Raw genomic sequence first — 22166 nt, 5'->3', positions numbered from 1 at the left:
TATTTAAGGGGTATAAAAATTCCAAAATTTGTAAAATAAAAAAAAATGGTGCCTTTTTCCGAGACCCGTAGTGTCTCCATTTTTTGGGATTTAGGTGTGGGCTTATTTTTTGCGCTCCGAGATGACATTTTTATTGATATCGTTTTGGGGTAGATACAATGTTTTGATCGCCTGTTATTGCATTTTATTACAATATTGAGATGACCAAAAAACCTTAATTATGGGGTTTTGATATTTTTCTCGTTACGACGTTTACCGATTGTAATCATTTACTTTAGATTTTAATAGCTTGGACATTTCTGCTTGTGGCAATACCAAACGTGGTTTTTATTGTTTTATTTTGAATAGGGCAAAAGGGGGGTGATTTGAACTTTTATATTTTTAAAATTTTTTTTTTTTAATTCCTTGTTTGCTTGCTTCAATAGTCCCCTTAGTAGACTAGAAGCTGTGCTCTCCCAATCGCTTGTGCTACACATAGCAGGGTTGGCAGTCATAGGAGATCTGCAATGACAAGCTTGGGGGTCTTCTGCAGACTCCCGGTTGTCATGCCAACCCATCTGTGCTCCGCGATCATGTGATAGGGGCGCCGTTGGGAGGGTCTTATTATGCGCTTTCGGGGCGCTCAAGTTAAATGCCGCTGTCAGTGATTGCCAGCAGCATTTAACATGTTGTTAAGAGCTGAGGGTGAATTGCGATTCCACCCACAGCTGATGGAGGCATATGTCAGCTGATCAGATCACTCTTTCTTCATGAAAAACATTAGAATTTCATCAAATATTGTGCATGGTGCCGAACCCTGGCCGGTATCGGGAGGGAAAAACATTGCATCCAGTCACAGACCAATTTCTCTATTAGTTTTCAAGCAGCATTTTAGTAAAACACTATATGGAAAATACGAGAGGCTGACGATATGTGCATGGGGCAGTCTCATACAGAGAACACACTAAAAGTATGAGTATTTTTGTGAAAAAAAATGTACACACAGAAAAAGCAGTTTATGTACTTTTAGTCAGAATATACTTTATATATTTCCATCCCATTGTTATAGTCTCACTATAAAGCTCAATTGTGCGATTCAATGAAAAGAATAATTTTGTCACTTCCATTTAAAAAGAAGAAGGTCTCATATCCTATAATTGTGAAGCTAGCAATTCTGCAGGTCAGGGATATTCTGAGAATCAACTCATCTGTCAAAGATAAAAAAAGACATCGTAAATATATTATATATTATAATATTCTATACGTAACAGTAATATATTAGTACTTGGATCAGTTAGACATCCATCACACAATTTTCTGATGTTTCAAACTTCATGAAAAACACATATAAAAATGCCGGCATTTTTAATTGTAACATGCAATTTTACATCATTTTACATGTATTTCAGATGGTGGTTTTTCCTCAGTCTGATTTTCCCGTTTTTTGGTTTTTTTTTTTTAGCCCGCGGAAAAATGCTAGAAAAAATGCATTATCCAGAGTAAGCCATGTTTTGAGGAAAACTTGATCAATTCAAAAAGGTGTTTTATATATCACTAAAGATTTTCACCTGATAACGACCAAATGCCATTGGGCATGAAGGCACCTGGCCATGTGCTTTAATGCTGCGGCATTGTAAATTTACAGTATGGGGTGAACGCGACTTCTCCAGTCTAGCAGGAGTAGGTTGAGTCTCTGGCTGTCAGACATAGCCGGTGACTCCAAAGAGAAGACAGAATCGGTTTATTAGCACTTCTGTCTTCACTTTCCAGCCCCATAGCATTATGCACTGAATAAAAGCATGAGTAATTTGGCTGCCATAGCAGAGATGCAGAGTCCTAGCATACGCAGAGCAGCTCTGCCAGTAACTTATGTTTTTCACTGTAACAGGGGCTCTTAAACAGTTTATTTGGTGTGGAACATGAACAGTGAAAAAATAAATAAATATAAATACTAAAAATTATTTTTTTTTCTATGTTTGCTTGAAAAAAATTATATAAATTACACATTTATATGTACTCAAAAACATTTCTCCTGTATAAAACAAAGCCTTAAATGGCTATGTAAGTTAAAGAGGTTATTCACTCCTTTTATATTGATGCCCTATCCCTGGGATAGGCCATCAATGTCTGATCAGCTGGGGTCCGACACCCGGCACCCTGCCGATCAGCTGTTATGGGTGGAGCTTGGCCGTTTAGTTGTAGTGGCTGGGGCTTGTTACTACACATCCGTCTCCTATTCAATTTAATGGGAGGCGAATGTGCACTACCCAGCGGCTGCCACTACAAGTAGAAGGCCAAGCTCCGAAAGTTAGCACTTCCGGCCCAAGGAGGACGCGACCAATAACAGCTGATCGATGAGGGTGCCAGGTGTCGGATCCCGGCCAATCAGACATTGATGCCCTATTCTATGGATAAGGCATCATTGTAAAAGTAGTGGACAACCTTTTTAAAAAACTTAAAAAGTTAGGGCTAAAAAAATGTGCAAAGACAAAATATTGCCTGGTAGGCAAGTCCCTTTCAGTCCTGGTAGTTAGTAATTAAAAGGAGTCTGTCACCCCCAAAATGGCAAATAAGCTGCCTAGGAGATGCATTGAGATGCCCACAGTGGAAATGATGTGCTGATGAATTAGGATGAGTCTTCACTAGTGTTGAGCGATATCTTCCGATATCAGGAAATATCAGATCGGGCCGATACTCAAAAAGTATCGGATATCGCCGATTCCGATACCGGAAACCAATGCAAGTCAATGGGACACAAATATCGGAATGAAAATAAACCCTTTCTTTCCTTGTAGGTTAATTCTACATGAAGGAAAACAACTAACAATAATGTAGAATGTATTGGGGGAGGTGATTGCCCAAATCGATGGGAACAGTGCTCACAGTGAAACATGAAACGCCGGCAATTCAGCAGCGGCATACACCGGTACCCGACAATTTAGAACAGAAAGAATAGAGCTTCACACATAGATTAGATAGATAGAAACATGTCAGTCACATATATAATAAGTACAGTGACAGTGTTGCTTACTATACTTGTCATTTAGTGTAAAGGATTTATTTAAAAAAATAATAGTGTTTTCATGCACCGTCTCTTTAAAAAAGCCGGCCGGCAATTCAGCATCGGTACCCGACAATTTAGAACAGAAAGATAGAGCATCACACATAGATTAGCTAGATAGAAACATGTCAGTCACATATATAATAAGTACAGTGACAGTGTTGGTTACTATACTTGTCATTTAGTGTTAAAATAAAGGATTTATAAAAAAAAAAAAAAATTGGCGTGGGGTTCCCCGTAATTTTAGGCTCTAGTGGAGGTTAAGCAGACAGCTGGGGCAGATGTTTGAAGTCTGGGAAGGGGGTAATACCTATAGAGCTTCACAGGCTACTAATATCAGCCCCCAGCTGAATACCTAGCCTTTACTAGCTATAAAAATGGGGGACCCCCCAAAAAAATGATGTGGGGTTCCCCCTATTTTAATAGCTAGCAAAGGCTAGGCAGACAGCTGGGGGCTGATATTAATAGCCCAGGAAGGGTGCCATGAATATTGGCCCCCTCCCAGGCTAGAAACACCAGTCGTCAGCCGCCCCAGAAATGGCACATCCATAGGATGCGCCAATTCTGGCACTTAGCCTCGCTCTTCCCACTGCCCTGTAGCGGTGGCAGTGGGGTAATAGGGCTGGGGTTGATGTCAGCTTATAATGCCAGCTGACATCAAGCCCAGGTTAGTAATGGAGAGGCATCTATAAGACACCCCATTACTAACCCCATAGTCAAAGTTACAAAGAAACACAAACACCCAGAATAAAGTCCTTTAATTGAAATAAACACACAATTATTTATTGTTCTAAATTATACCATACTTACCATCACGCCCATTCCAGCTGAAGCCAACGATCTCCTGCAATAAAAGAAAAATAATAAACCAACATCATCCTTACCTTTCCATGGTTCCCAGGACAGCTCCAACTCTGCTACATCGAGATGACAGGCTGGACCGCAGCAGAAAGCTGCCATCCAGCCTGTCATCCTGCAGACACTGAGAAGGACTTTTTTCTGGGTGTTTGTGTTTTTTTTAAATACTTTACTAGAAATTCATGGCGGTCATGTCTAATATTGGCGTGACCCCATGAATTTCGGGCTTAGGGCCAGCTGATAATGCCAAGCTGGCCCTAACCCCTTTATTACCCAGTGAGCCACCGCACCAAGGCCCTGGATGAGTTGGGTACAGCGCCAGAAGGTGGCGCTTCTATGAACGCGCCATTTTCCGGGGTGGCTGCGGACTGCAATTTGCAGCGGGGGGGGGGGGCAGAAAGCTTGGGCCTCCCAGCTACCTAGTTGTACCTGGCTGGACACAAAAATAGGGCGAAGCCCCACGTATTTTTTTTTTTTAATTATTTTATGAAATTCATGAAATAATTAAGAAAAAAAGGGCTTCCCTATATTGTTGTGTCCGGCCAGGTACAAATAGGCAGCTGGTGGTTTGGGGCAGCCCGTTCCTGCCTACTGTACCTGGCTGGACACAAATATAGTGCGAAGCCCCACGTCAATTTTTTTTAAATTATTTAATGAAATAATTTAAAAAAAAGGGCTTCCCTATATTGTTGTGTCCGGCCAGGTACAAATAGGCAGCTGGTGGTTGGGGGCAGCCCGTTCCTGCCTGCTGTACCTGACTGGACACAAATATAGTGCGAAGCCCCACGTCAATTTTTTTTTAATTATTTCATGAATTTCCTGAAATAATTTAAAACAAATTGACGTGGGGTTTCGCACTATATTTGTGTCCCGTCACTGACAGCGTGGGAGAATTCTCCTGCTGAAGCGCTGAGTGCAGGAGAATTTTCCCACGCTGTCAGTGACGTGCATGAGGTGAGCTGAGTTCATTGGACATGAGCTCACCTCATGCACGTCACTGACAGCGTGGGAAAATTCTCCAGCACTCAGCGCTTCAGCGTGAGAATTCTCCCACGCTGTCAGTGACGTGCATGAGGTGAGCTGAGCTCATTGGACATGAACTCACCTCATGCACGTCACTGACAGCGTGGGAAAATTCTCACGCTGAAGCGCTTCAGCAGGAGAATTCTCCCACGCTGTCAGTGACGTGCATGAGGTGAGCTGAGTTCATTGGACATGAACTCACCTCATGCACGTCACTGACAGCGTGGGAAAATTCTCACGCTGAAGCGCTTCGGCAGGAGAATTCTCCCACGCTGTCAGTGACGTGCATGAGGTGAGCTGAGTTCATTGGACTCGGCTCATCTGGATGCCGTCACAGCCAGACACTGAGGAGCGCAAGCATGCCTGCGCTTCTCAGTGTCTGCGGCATGGCAAGCTGGATGGCAGCTTTCTGCAGCGATCCAGCCTGTCATGTGAATGTAGCAGAGCTGAAGCTTTTGTGGGAACCATGGAAAGTTAAGGATGATGTTGCTTTATTATTTTACTTCTATTGCTGGAGATCGTTGGCTTCAGCTGGAATGGGCGTGATGGTAAGTATGGTTTAATTTAGAACAATAAAGAATTGTGTCTTTATTTCAATTAAAGGACTTTATTCTGGGTGTTTGTGGTTTTTTTTTAACTTTGACTATGGGGTTAGTAATGGGGGTGTCTTATAGACGCCTCTCCATTACTAACCTGGGCTTGATGTCAGCTGGCATTATAAGCTGACATCAACCCCAGCCCTATTACCCCACTGCCACCGCTACAGGGCAGTGGGAAGAGCGAGGCTAAGTGCCAGAATTGGCGCATCCTATGGATGCACCATTTCTGGGGCGGCTGACAGCTGGTGTTTCTAGCCTGGGATGGGGCCAATATTCATGGCACCCTTCCTGGGCTATTAATATCAGCCCCTAGCTGTCTGCCTAGCCTTTGCTAGCTATTAAAATAGGGGGGACCCCACATCATTTTTTTGGGGGGGTCCCCCATTTTAATAGATAGTAAAGGCTAAGTATTCAGCTGGGGGCTGATATCAGTAGCCTGGGAAGCTCCGTGGGTATTACCCCCTTCCCAGGCTTCAAACATCTGCCCCAGCTGTCTGCTTAACCTCCGCTAGAGCCTAAAATTACGGGGAACCCCACGCCAATTTTTTTTTAAATAAATCCTTTATTTTAACACTAAATGACAAGTACAGTAATCAACACTATCACTGTACTTCTTATATATGTGACTGACATGTTTCTATCTCTCTAATCTATGTGTGATGCTCTATCTTTGTGTTGTAAATTGTTGGGTACCGCTGCTGAATTGCCGGCAGGCTTTTTTAAAGAGACGGTGCATGAAAACACTATTAATTTTTTAAATAAATCCTTTACACTAAATGACAAGTACAGTTAGCAACACTGTCACTGTACTTATTATATATGTGACTGACATGTTTCTATGTATCTAATCTATGTGTGATGCTCTATTCTTTCTATTCTAAATTGTCGGGTACCGCTGCTGAATTGCGGCTTTTTTTAAAAGACGGTGCATGAAAACACTATTATTTTTTTTAATAAATCCTTTGCAGTATATGACAAGTACAGTAAGCTGAGCGCTGCCATCCAGCTTGTCATCCTTCAGAGACAATGCAGAGCGCAGGCATTATGGGAACTTCTGATTCCGGTATTCGATATTCTAAAAGTATCGGAACTCAGTATCGGAACTCCGATACCGCGAATATCGGTCGATACCCGATATTTCAGTATCGGAATGCTCAACACTAATCTTCACATGCATTATACTTTATTATCCGTATTATTCAATGCTTTTTATCCTTTGATATCACATATTTAAATTAGGCTACTGGACCATTTACTTTGTACTGCTCTTACAGAACATATTTCAATATTTTTTTATTCTAAGATCTATTAATTAAAATGTATTTGCTTCATTGGACAATCCCTACAAAGGGAAGGTGCCGTGATTTTTATTTTTGTATTAATAATTATTGATTATATAATCTATACCTGATCCCATCATGCGTGATACTCCCCTGACCAGTATATCTAATCCCACCATGCGCTATATGCCTCAAACCAGTGAATCTAATCCTATCATGCGCAATATGCCCCAGACCAGTGTATCTAATTCCATCATGCGATACACTACACTGAGCCCTGTATCTGGATATGCGAATGATCCAAGCGTGTGTTACACAGCAGCACCAACTAACAGAATCGGTGCTGCCAGCCATTCCCGGTGACACTGTCCACATGTCTGTATCACTTCGCAGTCACCAACAAAATCACTGTGATCCTAAACTTCATCCTTTAATCTCCTGTTGCAAACACCCAGAAGGTGAGGAGAAGAGAGATCACACACGTGAGCAGATCCCGCCCACATATACTGCAGTCGTAATGTGAGCGAGTTGTACAGCAGCTGCTCCACTAGTATTTAAAAGTGGAAATATCAAACCTTTTTAAATTATTTTTCATATTTTACTTCATTTTTTCAATTGTTGATTTTTTTTTTCATGGCACCTTCCCTTTAAGCTTGTTGTCATATGAAAAAGTTAATCGTTATATTTGATAAGGAAAAAGTTCCTCAATTGTAGACATTTTTTTAATAAATATCAAGGCTGGCCCATGACTATGTCAAAGCTTTTAATTTTAGCCCTCTGTGTATTTGAGTTTAACATCCCTGAGGTGAATACTGTTTGATAGCGCTTATTTTTACAAGCACTTTTGCAGTTTACTGCTAATTGAAATTTGCAACTGTTACTGAGAAATTAACACTTTCCTTTAGTTTACAGCATGTTGCTTAGGAGACCGACCACTGCTGCTGTCTAGCTTGCTAGCTTGTAAGCAGTGCAGTGAAGCTGGCAGGAGGTAATGCTCACCAGCGATCCTGACCAGCTTCAAAAAAGTGCTTACAAGTGTAATATGACAGAGCTTGTAAGCACAGAATATGTTCTGCTCTCTAGTAGCAGTGGTTGGTCTCCAAGGCAACCAGCTGTAAATGAAAGAAATGTATTACCATAATATCTCAAAAATAGCTTAACATTTTATAATCATATGGATAATGCTTGTGAATAAGAGCAATTTTGCAAATACCCATTTATGAAGATGGGAATTCACCTTTAAATAATATGGGGGCACTAGCACTGACAACAAGTTTCCATCACCTCTGCTAATACTGTATATTGTACACTGCAGAAGAAACTAATGTGTGCAGGAGGCTATGGATGTGTAAAACCACATTCCGTTTTGCTTTTTGATATATCTTCCTAAAAATGTTTATTATATTGTTGATATTTTCTATTCCAGTGTTTGTGATGTCAATGAACTTTAACCCCTTCATGACCGGAGCATTTTCTGTTTTTACTTTTTTGTTTTTTTTGCTCCCCTTGTTCCCAGAGCCATAACTTTTTTATTTTTCGGGTCGCAACGAGTTGTACTTTTGAACGCCATCACTGGTTTTATCATATCGTGTACTGGAAAACGGGAAAAAAATTCCAAGTGCGGTGAAATTACAAAAAAAAAAATGCAATTCCACAGTTGTATTTTGTTTTTGTTTTTTTTATTGCCTTCACTGAATGCTAAAACTGATGTGCCATTATTATTCTCCAAGTCATTACAAGTTCGTAGACACCAAACATGAATAGGTTCTTTTTTATTTAAGTGGTGAGAAAAAAGTCCAAAAGTTTGCTAAAAAAAAAAACAAACTAGAAAAAAAAGGCATTTTCTGAGACCTGTAGCGTCTCCATTTTTCGGGATCTGGGGCCAGGTGAGGGCTTATTATTTGAGCGCTGAGCTGACTTTTTATAGATACTATTTTGGGGTAGATCCGATGTTTTGATCGCCCGTTATTGCATTTTATTGCAATGTTGCTGCGACCAAAACAACGCAATTCTGGCGTTTATAATTTTATTCTCGTTACGCCGTTTACCGATCGGATTAATGCTTTTTTTATATTGATAGATTGAGCGATTATGAACGCGGCGATAACAAATATGTGTATGTGTGTGTTTTTTTTTATTGTTTTAATTTTTAAAGGGTTTTGATTTAAACTTTTATATTTTTTTTATTTTAATATTTTTAAAAACATTTTTTTTTTACTTGCTTCAATAGTCTCCATGGGGGACTAAAAGAAGCACTTGCCTGATCGGCTCTGCTACATACAGGTGATGAAGGAAAAAGGAGAACAACTGAACACACGGTCCCTAGGCCAGAAGAAAATAGCTGAGTATAGTAAATAAATAGTAAAATACCTTTATTAAATAGAAAAATGGTATACCATACAAGGAGAAAAGAAATATGTGCGCAGCACGTAACGTATAGTACATTCATATATAACACATGATGGCAATTTACTTAACAGGAAAGTAGATGAAAATATATATAGCAATCTGTCCCATCAAACAGCATGCTCCATTGTCCATATAAAAATTAAATATTATGCTTTAACTGAGTCCGGACTCATATCGCCAGACCCAGAGAGAAAAGGACAGATCCATGCACATCACATTGGTAGGAAATTCAATGTAATCTCATGAAAAAGTATATATCTAACTCCGTAATCCAATGTATATATCACAAAAGTGCCTCACAAGTTAGGGGTATATGCTGCGCAGTCGGCTACTAAATTACAGGTATGTCATGGTACATCCAGAGACCATTGGAGATTAGTCTTTCCTCTCGCTCCTCCTCGCTCTTTGGGCATGCTGTTTTTCCAGCGCTGATAGACTTGGGGATATATGGCAGTGCACTTGTGAGGCACTTTTGTGAAGGAAATAATTATTTGATTCCTTGCTGTTTTTGTAAGTTTGCCCACTGACAAAGACATGAACAGTCTATAATTTTAAGAGTAGGTTAATTTTAACATTGAGAGATAGAATATCCAAAAATAAAATTTGATAAATTTATTTGCATTTTGCAGTGAGAAATAAGTATTTGATCCCCTACAAACCATTATGAGTTATGGCTCCTACAGACCAGGTAGATGCTCCTAATCAACTTGTTACCTGCATTAAAGACAACTGTTTTACATAGTCACCTGTCTAAAAGACTCCTGTCTGCAGACTCAATTAATCAGTCAGACTCTAACCTCTACAACATGGGCAAGGCCAAAGAGCTTTCTAAGGATGTCAGGGTCAAGATCATAGACCTGCACAAAGCTGGAATGGGCTACAAAACCATAAGTAAGACGCTGGGTGAGAAGGAGACAACTGTTGGTGCAATAATAAGAAAATGGATCGTATTTCTATCAGCCTGATTCACCGACACCTCTACCCTATGCCAGTCTTTGCACTGGTTACCCATTCAGCACAGAATACAATACAAACTCCTCTCTCTCACCCACAAAGCTCTCCACAGTTCTGAACTGCCCTATATCTCATCCCTCATTTCTGTCTATCACCCCTCCCGTGCCCTCTATTCTGCAACTGATCTAAAACTAACATCCTCCTTAATCCGAACCTCACACCTCCGTCTCCAAGACTTTTTCTCATGCTGTGCCAGTTTTCTGGAATGCACTGCCCCAAACGATCCGACTAATATCTAGCCCCCATATCTTCAAATGTGCTTTAAAAACACATCTGTTTAGACAAGCCTACCACCTCAACTCACCAACCTAACTCTACTCTGTTCCCTCCTAAATATTAATCTTAATCTGCCCCTGTGTATTCATCAGTCTCCTCATCCTCCATGCACCAAATACCACACGGTAACTGCCCTTAGATAGATACTGGCTGATGACCATGTTCTTCCCATTGTGTCCCCCCCGATTTCCATATAAATTGTAAGCTTGCAAGCTGGGCCCTCACTCCTCCTGTAACTGTTGAAATATGATACATTGTACTGTTTATATTGTCTGTACATGTCCCTACTTAATTGTAAAGTGCTGCGGAATATGTTGGCGGTATATAAATAACAATTATTATTATTACTATTATTATTATTATTATTATTATTAAAATGGAAGAAATACAAAATGACTGTCAATCGACATCGATCTGGGGCACCATGCAAAATCTCACCTCGTGGGGTATCCTTGATTATGAGGAAGGTGAGAGATCAGCCTAAAACTACACAGGGGGAACTTGTTAATGATCTCAAGGCAGCTGGGACCACAGTCATCAAGAAAACCATTGGTAACACATTACGCCTTAAAGGTTTAAAATCCTGCAGTGCCCGCAAGGTGTGTTTCTCTGCTAAGGGCACAGAACTACTTCACCGCATCAATGGGCGAATGGATGGAGCCATGTACCGTAAAATCCTGAGTGACAACCTTCTTCCCTCCGCCAGGACATTAAAAATGGGTCGTGGCTGGGTCTTCCAGCAAGACAATGACCCAAAACATACAGCCATGCCAACAAAGGAGGGGCTCAAAAAGAAGCACATTAAGGTCATGGAGTGGCCTAGTGTAGCATCGGCGTCTCTGCCTTCTGCCAGGCAGAGACGCCGTCCCTCTCACCGCCGCGCTCCCTGCCCAGCTTCCTCCAGCGCTCCTCTTCCTGCTTCTGCTGCCGGCGCGTGCAGCTTCCCGGGCACTGTGCTTAGAGCGCGCGCGCTCCCTTCCTCTTAAAGGGGCCGTGCGCGCCGCCCTAAGGAGTCCCTGGCTTATTGCCGGAGGTCCTCCCATATATAGGGCACCTCCTCCAAAATGGAGGTGCCTGAGCAACAGTTTATGCACAGTGTTCTAACCTCTGCTTCAGCCCTCAGGTCGGTCCCGCTGCTAGCCTGACTACTAGTCCTGCCTGCCCGCCAGCCTGACTATCAGTCCTGTCCACCAGCCGGACTACTCTCCAGCCCGACAGTCTGTCTTCCATTCAGTCCGCCAGTCTGTCTATGGGCTTCACCCGCCTGCTTACCTGGAAGCACTTGCCGTGACCACCTGTCTGCCTACCCGGAGGCTCTTGCCCGTCACTTGCCGTGACCACCTGTCTGCCTACCCGGAGGCTCCTGCCCGTCACTTGCTGTGACCACCTGACAGCCTACCTAGAGGCTTCCGCCTGTCACTTGCCATGACCACCTGTCTGCCTACCCGGAAGGCTTCTGCCCGTCACTTGCCGTGACCACCTGACAGCCTACCTAGAGGCTCCCGCCTGTCACTTGCCGTGACCACCTGACAGTCTACCTAGAGACTTCTGCCTGTCGCCTGCTGTCTCTGCCAGTTCATCTACCCGGACCTCTCGTCAGCCTGCCTGCTGTGCCCATCTGCAGTATCGGTCAGTCTCAGCCATCTGACCCGTGGGAGTCACCTGCTCCCTTACAAGGTCGTCCCCAGAGTAGCACCTGGTCCCTCTGCTCAGTCCCTCCCCAGTCACGGAGTCGTTAGCCGCCGTACGACCAGGGTCGGTCCGAGTTGATTCTTAGTTACGCCCCTCTGGGCCCCTCCTTGCACCGCAGCACAGAGGTTCCACCACCCGGATCCGTAACACCTAGCCAGTCTCCAGACCTTAATCTCATAGAAAACTTTTGGAGGGAGTTGAAGCACCGAGTTGCCAAGCGACAGACTCAAAATCTTAGTGATTTAGAGATGATCTGCAAAGAGGAGTGGACCAAAATTCCTCCTGACATGTGCGCAAACCTCATCATCAACTACAAAAAACATCTGACTGCTGTGCTTGCCAACAAGGCTTTTGCCACTAAGTATTAAAAAAATTATCTAATTTATACAATGTGACTTTCTTGATTTTTTTTGGATATTCTAGCTCTCAATGTTAAAGGGGTTGTCCAGTGACAACCCTAGTTGATAGCGCTGCTCACAGGCAGAAAAGGCACCACAAGGTATTTAGAGAAACACTTATGGGCCCTGGGGGAATACATTGGGGGATCATATAAAGTAGTGGACAACCCCTTTAAGCTATATTAGTGGAAATTGCTGAATGGGTTCCAGGAAAAGGAGAAACCCCAATTTGTGTGGCCCTGACATGTAATGTCTGATGTCACTAAAGAGAGCTTGTATATCACATGTGAGAATAGCAGACACCCCGTGGCCAGAATGGTCAATGTTTCCTCTACTTGTACCAATCTGAAGGTTCTCCAACAGCTCATAGAAATAGTGCATCACTGTTAATAATAATTAAAAAAAAAAAAAGACGTAAATTGGATTTTTATGGAGTTAGAGAAGTTTGTGCAGGTTACATGGATTGCAATCATTTTAGTGGTTACAGTAAAGGGAAAAATTAGGGTCATCAACCCTACATTAACAAGTATTTGTAGTCTAGGCTCTTACAAATATCTAGAGTGCGTTGATTTTTACCCACCTCATTTATGTTCTTCTGTGCATCACTTAATTCTTTGAGCAGGTTTTGGTGCTTTCAATGATGCCACGTAGTCACTAATAAATGTTGGGAAGTAGGAAAGAGGGATGTGAAATAATTTTGCATCCCATCCAGCAGAGTATCTTGTCCAGGGATGGCAGGCAGTCAATGCATGCTCTATACAGTTTGTTACCCTGTAGTGCTTGGCAGAACTTGTGGTCACCATTTGTTCCATATTTTGTCGAACTGCATACATACAATAAAAATAATAATTAATGTAAATTGTGTGATATCCCATTTAAATGAACTAAGAGCTTGGAAATGTTATATATTAAAGGGTATGTCCAGCTTTATGATGTTGATGACTTATCCAGGGTAGAGATGAGCGGATTGATCGGTGGAGGATTGAGTTTAGGCTGGACTTGTTGAAATTTGTGGTTTCAGGCAAATTTGAACATTTTGTAATTCGACTGCTGCGTATGCCTCCCCATAATGCCCTGCAACTATGATATCTTACAGATAACCATACCTTGTGCAGTGGTGGTCAGTACCTGGTCCATCAGAGATCAACAATTCCCAGTGGAGCACAGTTTGTATGACAGAGTCGTTTTCCATCTCAAAAAGTCACTGGCTAAGTCTCACTCTATTAGTGAGCAAACTCTTATCGTCAGTGGCGTTCCCTCTCTCTCCCACCTGGAGAATGTAAGTTCTTATGGTCAGCGGAATCCTCTATCTTGGCTGTAAAGTGTAAGTTCTTATGGTCATTGGGGTTCGCTCTCTCTCCCCCACGTGTATTTTCCGAGCAATGACAAGCATTCCATTATTAAGATTTGTGCAAATATGTCCACCACGAATGTAAGTTTTGGGGAAAATTAGGCAAACTCAAACTTCAAGATCTCCTCATCTCTAATCCTAAGGAGAGTTCATTGATATCAGATTGGTATGTGTCCAAGACACAGTTTCCCCACAATCAAATGTTTACAGCTCCTGCAGGATGTAATCAGTTGGAACAGCATGTCTCCAATAGCTGTGTTGTGTGGCCATTGGCAAAAACTGCAGCTTAGCTCCTATTCAGTTGAATGGGAGCTGAGCCACAAATCTCGTCAACAGCTGTCAGCGGACACAGCCTTGCTATTCTGGCTACATTCATGGTTTATATCCAGCTGGAGCTGAAAACAATTGATCAGTGGGGGAAATGGGTGTCGGACACCCACCGATCTGATATTGATGACCTATTCCAATGTTAGGATATCAATATAATACACTGTGTGCAGAATTATTTGGCAAGTTGCATTTTAGAGGATTATTTTTATTATTGATCAACAACTATGTTCTCAATCAACCCAAAAGACTCATAAATATCCAAGCTTAATATTTTTGGAAATTGGAGTGAGGTTTTTTTTAGATTTGGCTATCTTAGGAGGATTTCTGTTTGTGCAGGTAACTATTACTGTGCCGAATTATTAGGCAACTTAATAAAAACCAAATATAAGCCCATCTCATTCGTTTATTTTCACCAGGTAAACCAATATCAGTGCACAAAATTTAGAAATAAACATTTCTGACATGCAAAAACAAAAAAATTAGTGATCAGTATAGCCACCTTTCTTTATGATGACACTCAACAGCCTTCCATCCATAGATTCTGTCAGTTGCTTGATCTGTTTTCGATCAACATTGCGTGCAGCAGCCACCACAGCCTCCCAGACACTGTTCCGAGAGGTGTACTGTTTTCCCTCCCTGTAGATCTCACATTTTATGATGGACCACAGGTTCTCTATGGGGTTCAGATCAGGTGAACAAGGGTGCCATGTGATTATATTTTCTTCTTTTAGACCTTTACTGGCCAGCGACGCTGTGGAGTAGTTGGATGCATGTGATGGAGCATTGTGCTGCATGAAAATCATGTTTTTCTTGAACGATACCGAATTCTTCCTGTACCACTGCTTGAAGAAGTTGTCTTCCAGAAACTGGCAGTAGGTCTGGGAGTTGAGCTTCACTCCATCCTCAACCCAAAAAGGTCCCACAAGTTCATCTTTGATGATACCAGCCCAAAACAGTACCCCACCTCCACCTTGCTGGCGTCTGAGTCTGAATGGAGCTCTTTGCCCTTTACTGATCCAGCCTCTGGCCCATCCATCTGGCCCATCAAGAGTCACTCTCATTTCATCAGTCCATAAAACCTTTGAAAAATCAGTCTTAAGATATTTCTTGGCCCATTCTTGATGTTTTATCTTATGTTTCTTTTTCAAAGGTGGTCGTTTTTCAGCCTTCCTTACCTTGGCCATGTCCCTGAGTATCGCACACCTTGTGCTTTTTAATACTCCAGTAACGTTGCAGCTCTGAAAAATGGCAAAACTGATGGCGAATGGCATCTTGGCAGCTTCACACTTGAATTTCATCAATTCATGGGCAGTTATTTTGCACCTTTTTTGGCCAACATGCTTCTTGCAACCCTGTTGGCTATTTGCCATGAAACGCTTGATTGTTCGGTGATCATGCCTCAAAAGTTTGGAAATTTAAAGACTACTGCATCCCTCTGCAAGACATCTCACAATTTTGGACTTTTCAGAGCCCGTCAAATCTCTCTTCTGACCCATTTTGCCAAAGGAAAGGAAGTTGCCTAATAATTAAGCACACCTTATATAGGGTGTTGATGTCATTAGTCAACACCCCTCCTCATTACAGAGATGCACATCACCAGATTTACTTAATTGGTAGTTGGCTCTCAAGCCTATGCAGCTTGGAGTAGGACAACATGTATAAAAAATATCATGTGATCAAAATACTCATTTCCTAATAATTCGGCACACAGTGTAAAGCTGGTCAATCCCTTTACTTACAGTACTCAGCATAAATGAGTACATCTTCTTTGAAAAGTAAGATTTTTATCAATATCTTACTGAACACAAGAACAATTTCCAAAATTTTGACAAGACTGAGTTTCATAGAACATTTTTTTAATCCATAACATAAAAGTAAGGTTAATAATATAACTTTCAATACAAATCTTCTATCTGGCACATTGTATACAGGCTTTTTTGTGTATGGACTTTAGGAGAGGCTTCCTTCCTGGACAACACCCATGTCTGGTGCCCCTGCGGGTCCAGTTGCCACAGAGGTACAGCATCTCAACCAGAGGTGTGGTACCCCACTCTCAGGTAAAGAGGGTGCACTACCCGGGACCTACACACCCACATCCAACACACACCACTTCATTAGGGAAGGGTGAGATTTCTCCTGAGGGAGAGCACAGTCCCTGGTCCCTGTCTGGAGGGTGGAACTAAGTAGAGGAGGTGGGTGGAGGAAGTAGTTTAGGGGAGCACTGACAGAAGAGTATAAAGAGAAGGGTAGAAAGTTCTAGAGGGAGTCTGGTCCTAGGAATGAGAGAGGAAGGGAGGACCGTGGAGGAGTAGGGCCCAGTCAGAGAGGCCCAAGTGGAGAGTGAGGAGAGAAGACCGGAGCTGTGAGGAGGGCTCCAGAGAGAGAGAAGGGATCCCAGGGACGCGTCGAGTGCGGGATGCCACCCGTGCGCTCAAATTCACGCTGACGTGGAGGGATCAGGCCGCATTAGGGGACCATCCCCAGCCTAGTGGAGTACTTTAAGGCTCAGCTAGCAAACCGGAGGTTGCAGTATTTCATGTGTCGTAACCACAGTCCACACACAATCACCGAAAAGGTGGCCATATAGGAAAAAGGGGACAGACCGGACATCGCCCGATAAGGCCCGCGGCCACTGGCTTGGGACACTGTGTGTGAGACGCAGGGCAGGAGGGCGAGAGCCAGCACAGAGAGACGACCTGGAGAGTTACACAGAAAGGGGTCCTGTTCAAGTGCTCCCAAGATATCTGAGAGGACACAGGACGACGTGGGCGGTTACAACCTGGCCATTGTAACTTGGAGCAGCTTAACAACTGTAAGTAAAGCCTGAAGACTGCACCCCACTGTGTCCTTGATTAATTACTGCGTCATCTGCCCTTCACTACACTACACTGTCCCTGCCAACAACATCTAGCTCTTCAAATCACCATACACTGCCCTGGAGCTTAGCTCTGCCCGTGGAGAGCTGAACCAACTCTGCTGCGTCACCATCAGCCCCAGTGGATCTGCACCGCAGCGGCGGCCCCATATAGCCGCATACCACGGGTGGCGTCACGAACATAATCCCAAAAACTTTATTCCTCAAATTGACTTTTACTTTTCCTTTATTTGACCGCTCGGGGCCATGGACTGGGTCACTGCCACCGTGACTACCCCGAAAAGGACCTGCCCGGCTACCGAGTACCCCACGGCCCCAGGGGGCGCGTCACATGCATGCCATTCCTCTGAAGTGTATGCCATATTGTGTCATGGGAAGCACTCACCCCGGTTTAGCTTTGTACTTCTTTAGCTAACTGTAGCGAACTTGCATGTCGATTTTCTTCAACCCTTTTCATCAGAAGACGCTCTTGTTTAGGTGTTAACTTCTGTGATTGGCTTAGACGTCTGTGAGATGGTTGCAGGGCCATTTTTGTTAAATTTTTTAATCACTTTTTCTACAGTATTCTGACTGATAAGTAAAGCTCTGCTGATCATCTTGTAGCCTTCATCTATCTTATGTAAAGACATTATTTTCTCTCAGGTCTTGTGTCATTTTTCTTTCATGTGATGCCATTGCTGACACCATAAAATGAAAAGGGGTTTTCTTTGTTAAATAACACCCTTTTATAGTCATCTGTCTTGTAGACACCTGTTTAATGAATAATTACTGTACACGTACCTGTAGTTGAAATACTGTTAATTAGAACTTCATAGTCTAAACTTTAGCTTTGCTCCTAACAATTTCATTACAGTTTACTCTTTTTTGCAACGTGGTCTTGAATTAACTTGTTGGGGAAAATAAATTTTTTGGGTGTGCAAAATAACAAATCTTGTTTCCAATCAATGGCCCACATTTGTGGGAATATTTTGTGTTATGTTACCCCACAGAAAATGTTGATTGTGAATGCATCCCAATAGATTTGTCAGAAAGCCTTTCATTTCCTTTCACAAAGCACTTGTTGCATGGCATGACACTGAACAAATGAACCAACATATGTAACTGTATTATTATACAGTTGCATATATTTGCTACTGAATAAATAATTTAAAAAAGTATTATACTTTGCATTATAAGTATTATACTGTGATTATATATATATATATATATATATATATATATATATATATATATATATATATATATATATATATACAGTTAGGTCCATATATATTTGGACAGAGACAACATTTTTCTAATTTTGGTTTTAGACATTACCACAATGAATTTTAAACAAAACAATTCAGATGCAGTTGAAGTTCAGACTTTCAGCTTTCATTTGAGGGTATCCACATTAAAATTGGATGAAGGGTTTAGGAGTTTCAGCTTCTTAACATGTGCCACCCTGTTTTTAAGGGGACCAAAAGTAATTGGACAGATTAAATAATTGTAAATAAAATGTTCATTTCTAGTACTTGGTTGAAAACCCTTTGTTGGCAATGACTGCCTGAAGTCTTGAACTCATGGACATCACCAGACACTGTGTTTCCTCCTTTTTGATGCTCTGCCAGGCCTTCACTGTGGTGGTTTTCAGTTGCTGTTTGTTTGTGGGCCTTTCTGTCTGAAGTTTAGTCTTTAACAAGTGAAATGCATGCTCAATTGGGTTGAGATCAGGTGACTGACTTGGCCATTCAAGAATATTCCACTTCTTTGCTTTAATAAACTCCTGAGTTGCTTTGGCTTTATGTTTTGGGTCATTGTCCATCTGTAGTATGAAACGACGACCAATCAGTTTGGCTGCATTTGGCTGGATCTGAGCACACAGTATGGCTCTGAATACATCAGAATTCATTCGGCTGCTTCTGTCCTGTGTCACATCGTCAATAAACACTAGTGACCCAGTGGCACTGGCAGCCATGCATGCCCAAGCCATCACACTGCCTCCGCCGTGTTTTACAGATGATGTGGTATGCTTTGGATCATGAGCTGTACCACGCCTTCGCCATACTTTTCTCTTTCCATCATTCTGGTAGAGGTTGATCTTGGTTTCATCTGTCTAAAGAATGTTCTTCCAGAACTGTGCTGGGTTTTTTAGATGTTTTTAGCAAAGTCCAGTCTAGCCTTTTTATTCTTGATGCTTATGAGTGGCTTGCACCGTGCAGTGAACCCTCTGTATTTACTTTTATGCAGTCTTCTCTTTATGGTAGATTTGGATATTGATACGCCTACCTCCTGGAGAGTGTTGTTCACGTGGTTGGCTGTTGTGAAAGGGTTTCTCTTCACCATGGAGATTATTCTGCGATCATCCACCACTGTTGTCTTCCGTGGGCGCCCAGGTCTTTTTGCATTGATGAGTTCACCAGTGCTTTCTTTCTTTCTCAGGATGTACCAAACTGTAGATTTTGCCTTTCCTAATATTGTAGCAATTTCTCGGATGGGTTTTTTCTGTTTTTGCAGCTTAAAGATGACTTGTTTCACCTGCATGGAGAGCTCCTTTGACCGCATGTTTACTTCACACCAAAACCTTCCAAATGCAAGCACCACACCGCAAATCAACTCCAGGCCTTTTATCTGCTTAATTGAGAATGACATAATGAAGGAATTGCCCACACCTGTCCATGAAATAGCCTTGGAGTCAATTGTCCAATTACTTTTGGTCCCTTTAAAAACAGGGTGGCACATGTTAAGGAGCTGAAACTCCTAAACCCTTCATCCAATTTTAATGTGGATACCCTCAAATGAAAGCTGAAAGTCTGAACTTCAACTGCATCTGAATTGTTTTGTTTAAAATTCATTGAGGTAATGTCTAGAACCAAAATTAGAAAAAATGTTGTCTTTGTCCAAATATATATGGACCTAACTGTATGTATATATAAATATATATATATATACACAGTACAGACCAAAAGTTTGGACACACCTTCTCATTTAAAGATTTTTCTGTATTTTCATGACTTTGAAAATTGTACATTCACACTGAAGGCATCAAAACTATGAATTAACACATGTGGAATTATATACTTAACAAAAAAGTGTGAAACAACTGAAAATATGTCTTATATTCTAGGTTCTTCAAAGTAGCCACCTTTTGCTTTGATGACTGCTTTGCACACTCTTGGCATTCTCTTGATGAGCTTCAAGAGGTAGTCACCGGAAATGGTTTTCACTTCACAGGTGTGCCCTGTCAGGTTTCATAAGTGGTATTTCTTGCCTTATAAATGGGGTTGGGACCATCAGTTGTGTTGTGCAGAAGTCAGGTGGATACACAGCTGATAGTCCTACTGAATAGAATGTTAGCTGCTTTTTTCTTGCCATAATACAAATTCCAAGTAAAGAAAAACGAGTGGCCATCATTACTTTAAGAAATGAAGGTCAGTCAGTGTGAAAAATTGGGAAAACATTGAAAGTGTCCCCAAGTGCAGTTGCAAAAACCATCAAGCGCTACAAAGAAACTGGCTCACATGAGGACCGCCCCAGGAAAGGAAGACCAAGAGTCACCTCTGCTTCTGAGGATAAGTTTATCTGTGTCACCAGCCTCAGAAATCGCAGGTTAACACCAGCTCAGATTAGAGACCAGGTCAATGCCACACAGAGTTCTAGCAGCATACACATCTCTACAATAACTGTTAAGAGGAGACTTTGTGCAGCAGGCCTTCATGGTAAAATAGCTGCTAGGAAACCACTGCTAAGGACAGGCAACAAGCAGAAGAGACTTGTTTGGGCTAAAAACACAAGGAATGGACATTAGACCAGTGGAAATCTGTACTTTGGTCTGATGAGTCCAAATTTGAGATCTTTGGTTCCAACCACAGTGTCTTTGTGTGACGCAGAAAAGGTGAGCGGATGGACTCTACATGCCTGGTTCCCACCGTGAAGCATGGAGGAGGAGGTGTGATGGTGTGGGGTGCTTTGCTGGTGACACTGTTGGGGATTTATTCAAAATTGAAGGCATACTGAACCAGCATGGCTACCACAGCATCTTGCAGTGGCATGCTATTCCATCCGGTTTGCGTTTAGTTGGACCATCATTTATTTTTCAACAGGATAATGACCCCAAACACACCTCCAGGCTGTGTTAGGGCTATTTGACCAAGAAGGAGAGTGATGGGGTGCTACGCCAGATGATCTGGCCTCCACAGTCACCAGACCTGAACCCAATCGAGATGGTTTGGGGTAAGCTGGACCGCAGAGTGAAGGCAAAGGGGCCAACAAGTGCTAAGCATCTCTGGGAACTCCTTCAAGATTGTTGGAAGACCATTTCCGGTGACTACCTCTTGAAGCTCATCAAGAGAATGCCAAAAGTGTGCAAAGCAGTCATCAAAGCAAAAGGTGGCTACTTTGAAGAACCTAGAATATAAGACATATTTTCAGTTGTTTCACACTTTTTTGTTAAGTATATAATTCCACATGTGTTAATTCATAGTTTTGATGCCTTCAGTGTGAATGTACAATTTTCATAGTCATGAAAATACAGAAAAATCTTTAAATGAGAAGGTGTGTCCAAACTTTTGGTCTGTACTGTATATATATATAAAAAAAAAACACAGTTAACTATACTTAATATTTTTCGATTTGCAACGTAGATTTTATTCTCACCTTCACAAAAAAAATGTTCAAGAACAGAGTTTAAAACAAACTTACATTTCTTGAAGTATTCTTCTCCATAGATCATTTTGGTCTCAGGTGGTAACATCTGCCATTTATCCTCTATGCTCTTCTTAATAAGAGGCAAAATAGTAAGGCTTGTGTTGAAAGCCCCTGGCTCCACTATTGAAACTTTTACCCCAAAATCATTAAGTTCCTGCCTGAAAGCATGAATATACATATGTGTGAAAAAAAATATTCAAGTGCATTGTAAATAAGACAACAGACTAGAGCATAATAACTGTCTGTAAACTGTATGGAACCTTGAAATACAACTAAAAAATAATAGGTTATTCTTTTACTAGACAGGCTTAAATATGTGGCCCACTGCTTGTTTG

General features: G+C 41.9%; 1 protein-coding gene across 1 annotated transcript in view; it reads right to left on the bottom strand.

Moving 5' to 3' along the window:
- Positions 1-267: 267 nt before the first annotated feature.
- Positions 268-22166, bottom strand: part of LOC141201378 (retinol dehydrogenase 7-like) — a 105545-nt gene continuing 83646 nt past the window's right edge. Inside the window, exons 4-6 of the mRNA XM_073663379.1 lie at positions 21826-21989; positions 13170-13412; positions 268-1187 (exon numbers count right to left, since the gene is read on the bottom strand). Coding sequence (XP_073519480.1) covers positions 13192-13412; positions 21826-21989 — 385 coding nt within the window. The 3' untranslated portion in view covers positions 268-1187; positions 13170-13191. The remainder of the gene's footprint in view (positions 1188-13169; positions 13413-21825; positions 21990-22166) is intronic.

Source organism: Phyllobates terribilis, unplaced genomic scaffold (assembly GCF_046119375.1).
Source record: "Phyllobates terribilis strain yellow unplaced genomic scaffold, ASM4611937v1 Scaffold_2__4_contigs__length_985480577, whole genome shotgun sequence".
In the NCBI taxonomy this organism is placed as follows: Eukaryota; Metazoa; Chordata; class Amphibia; order Anura; family Dendrobatidae; genus Phyllobates; species Phyllobates terribilis.
This window is presented reverse-complemented; position numbering and strand designations above follow the sequence as displayed.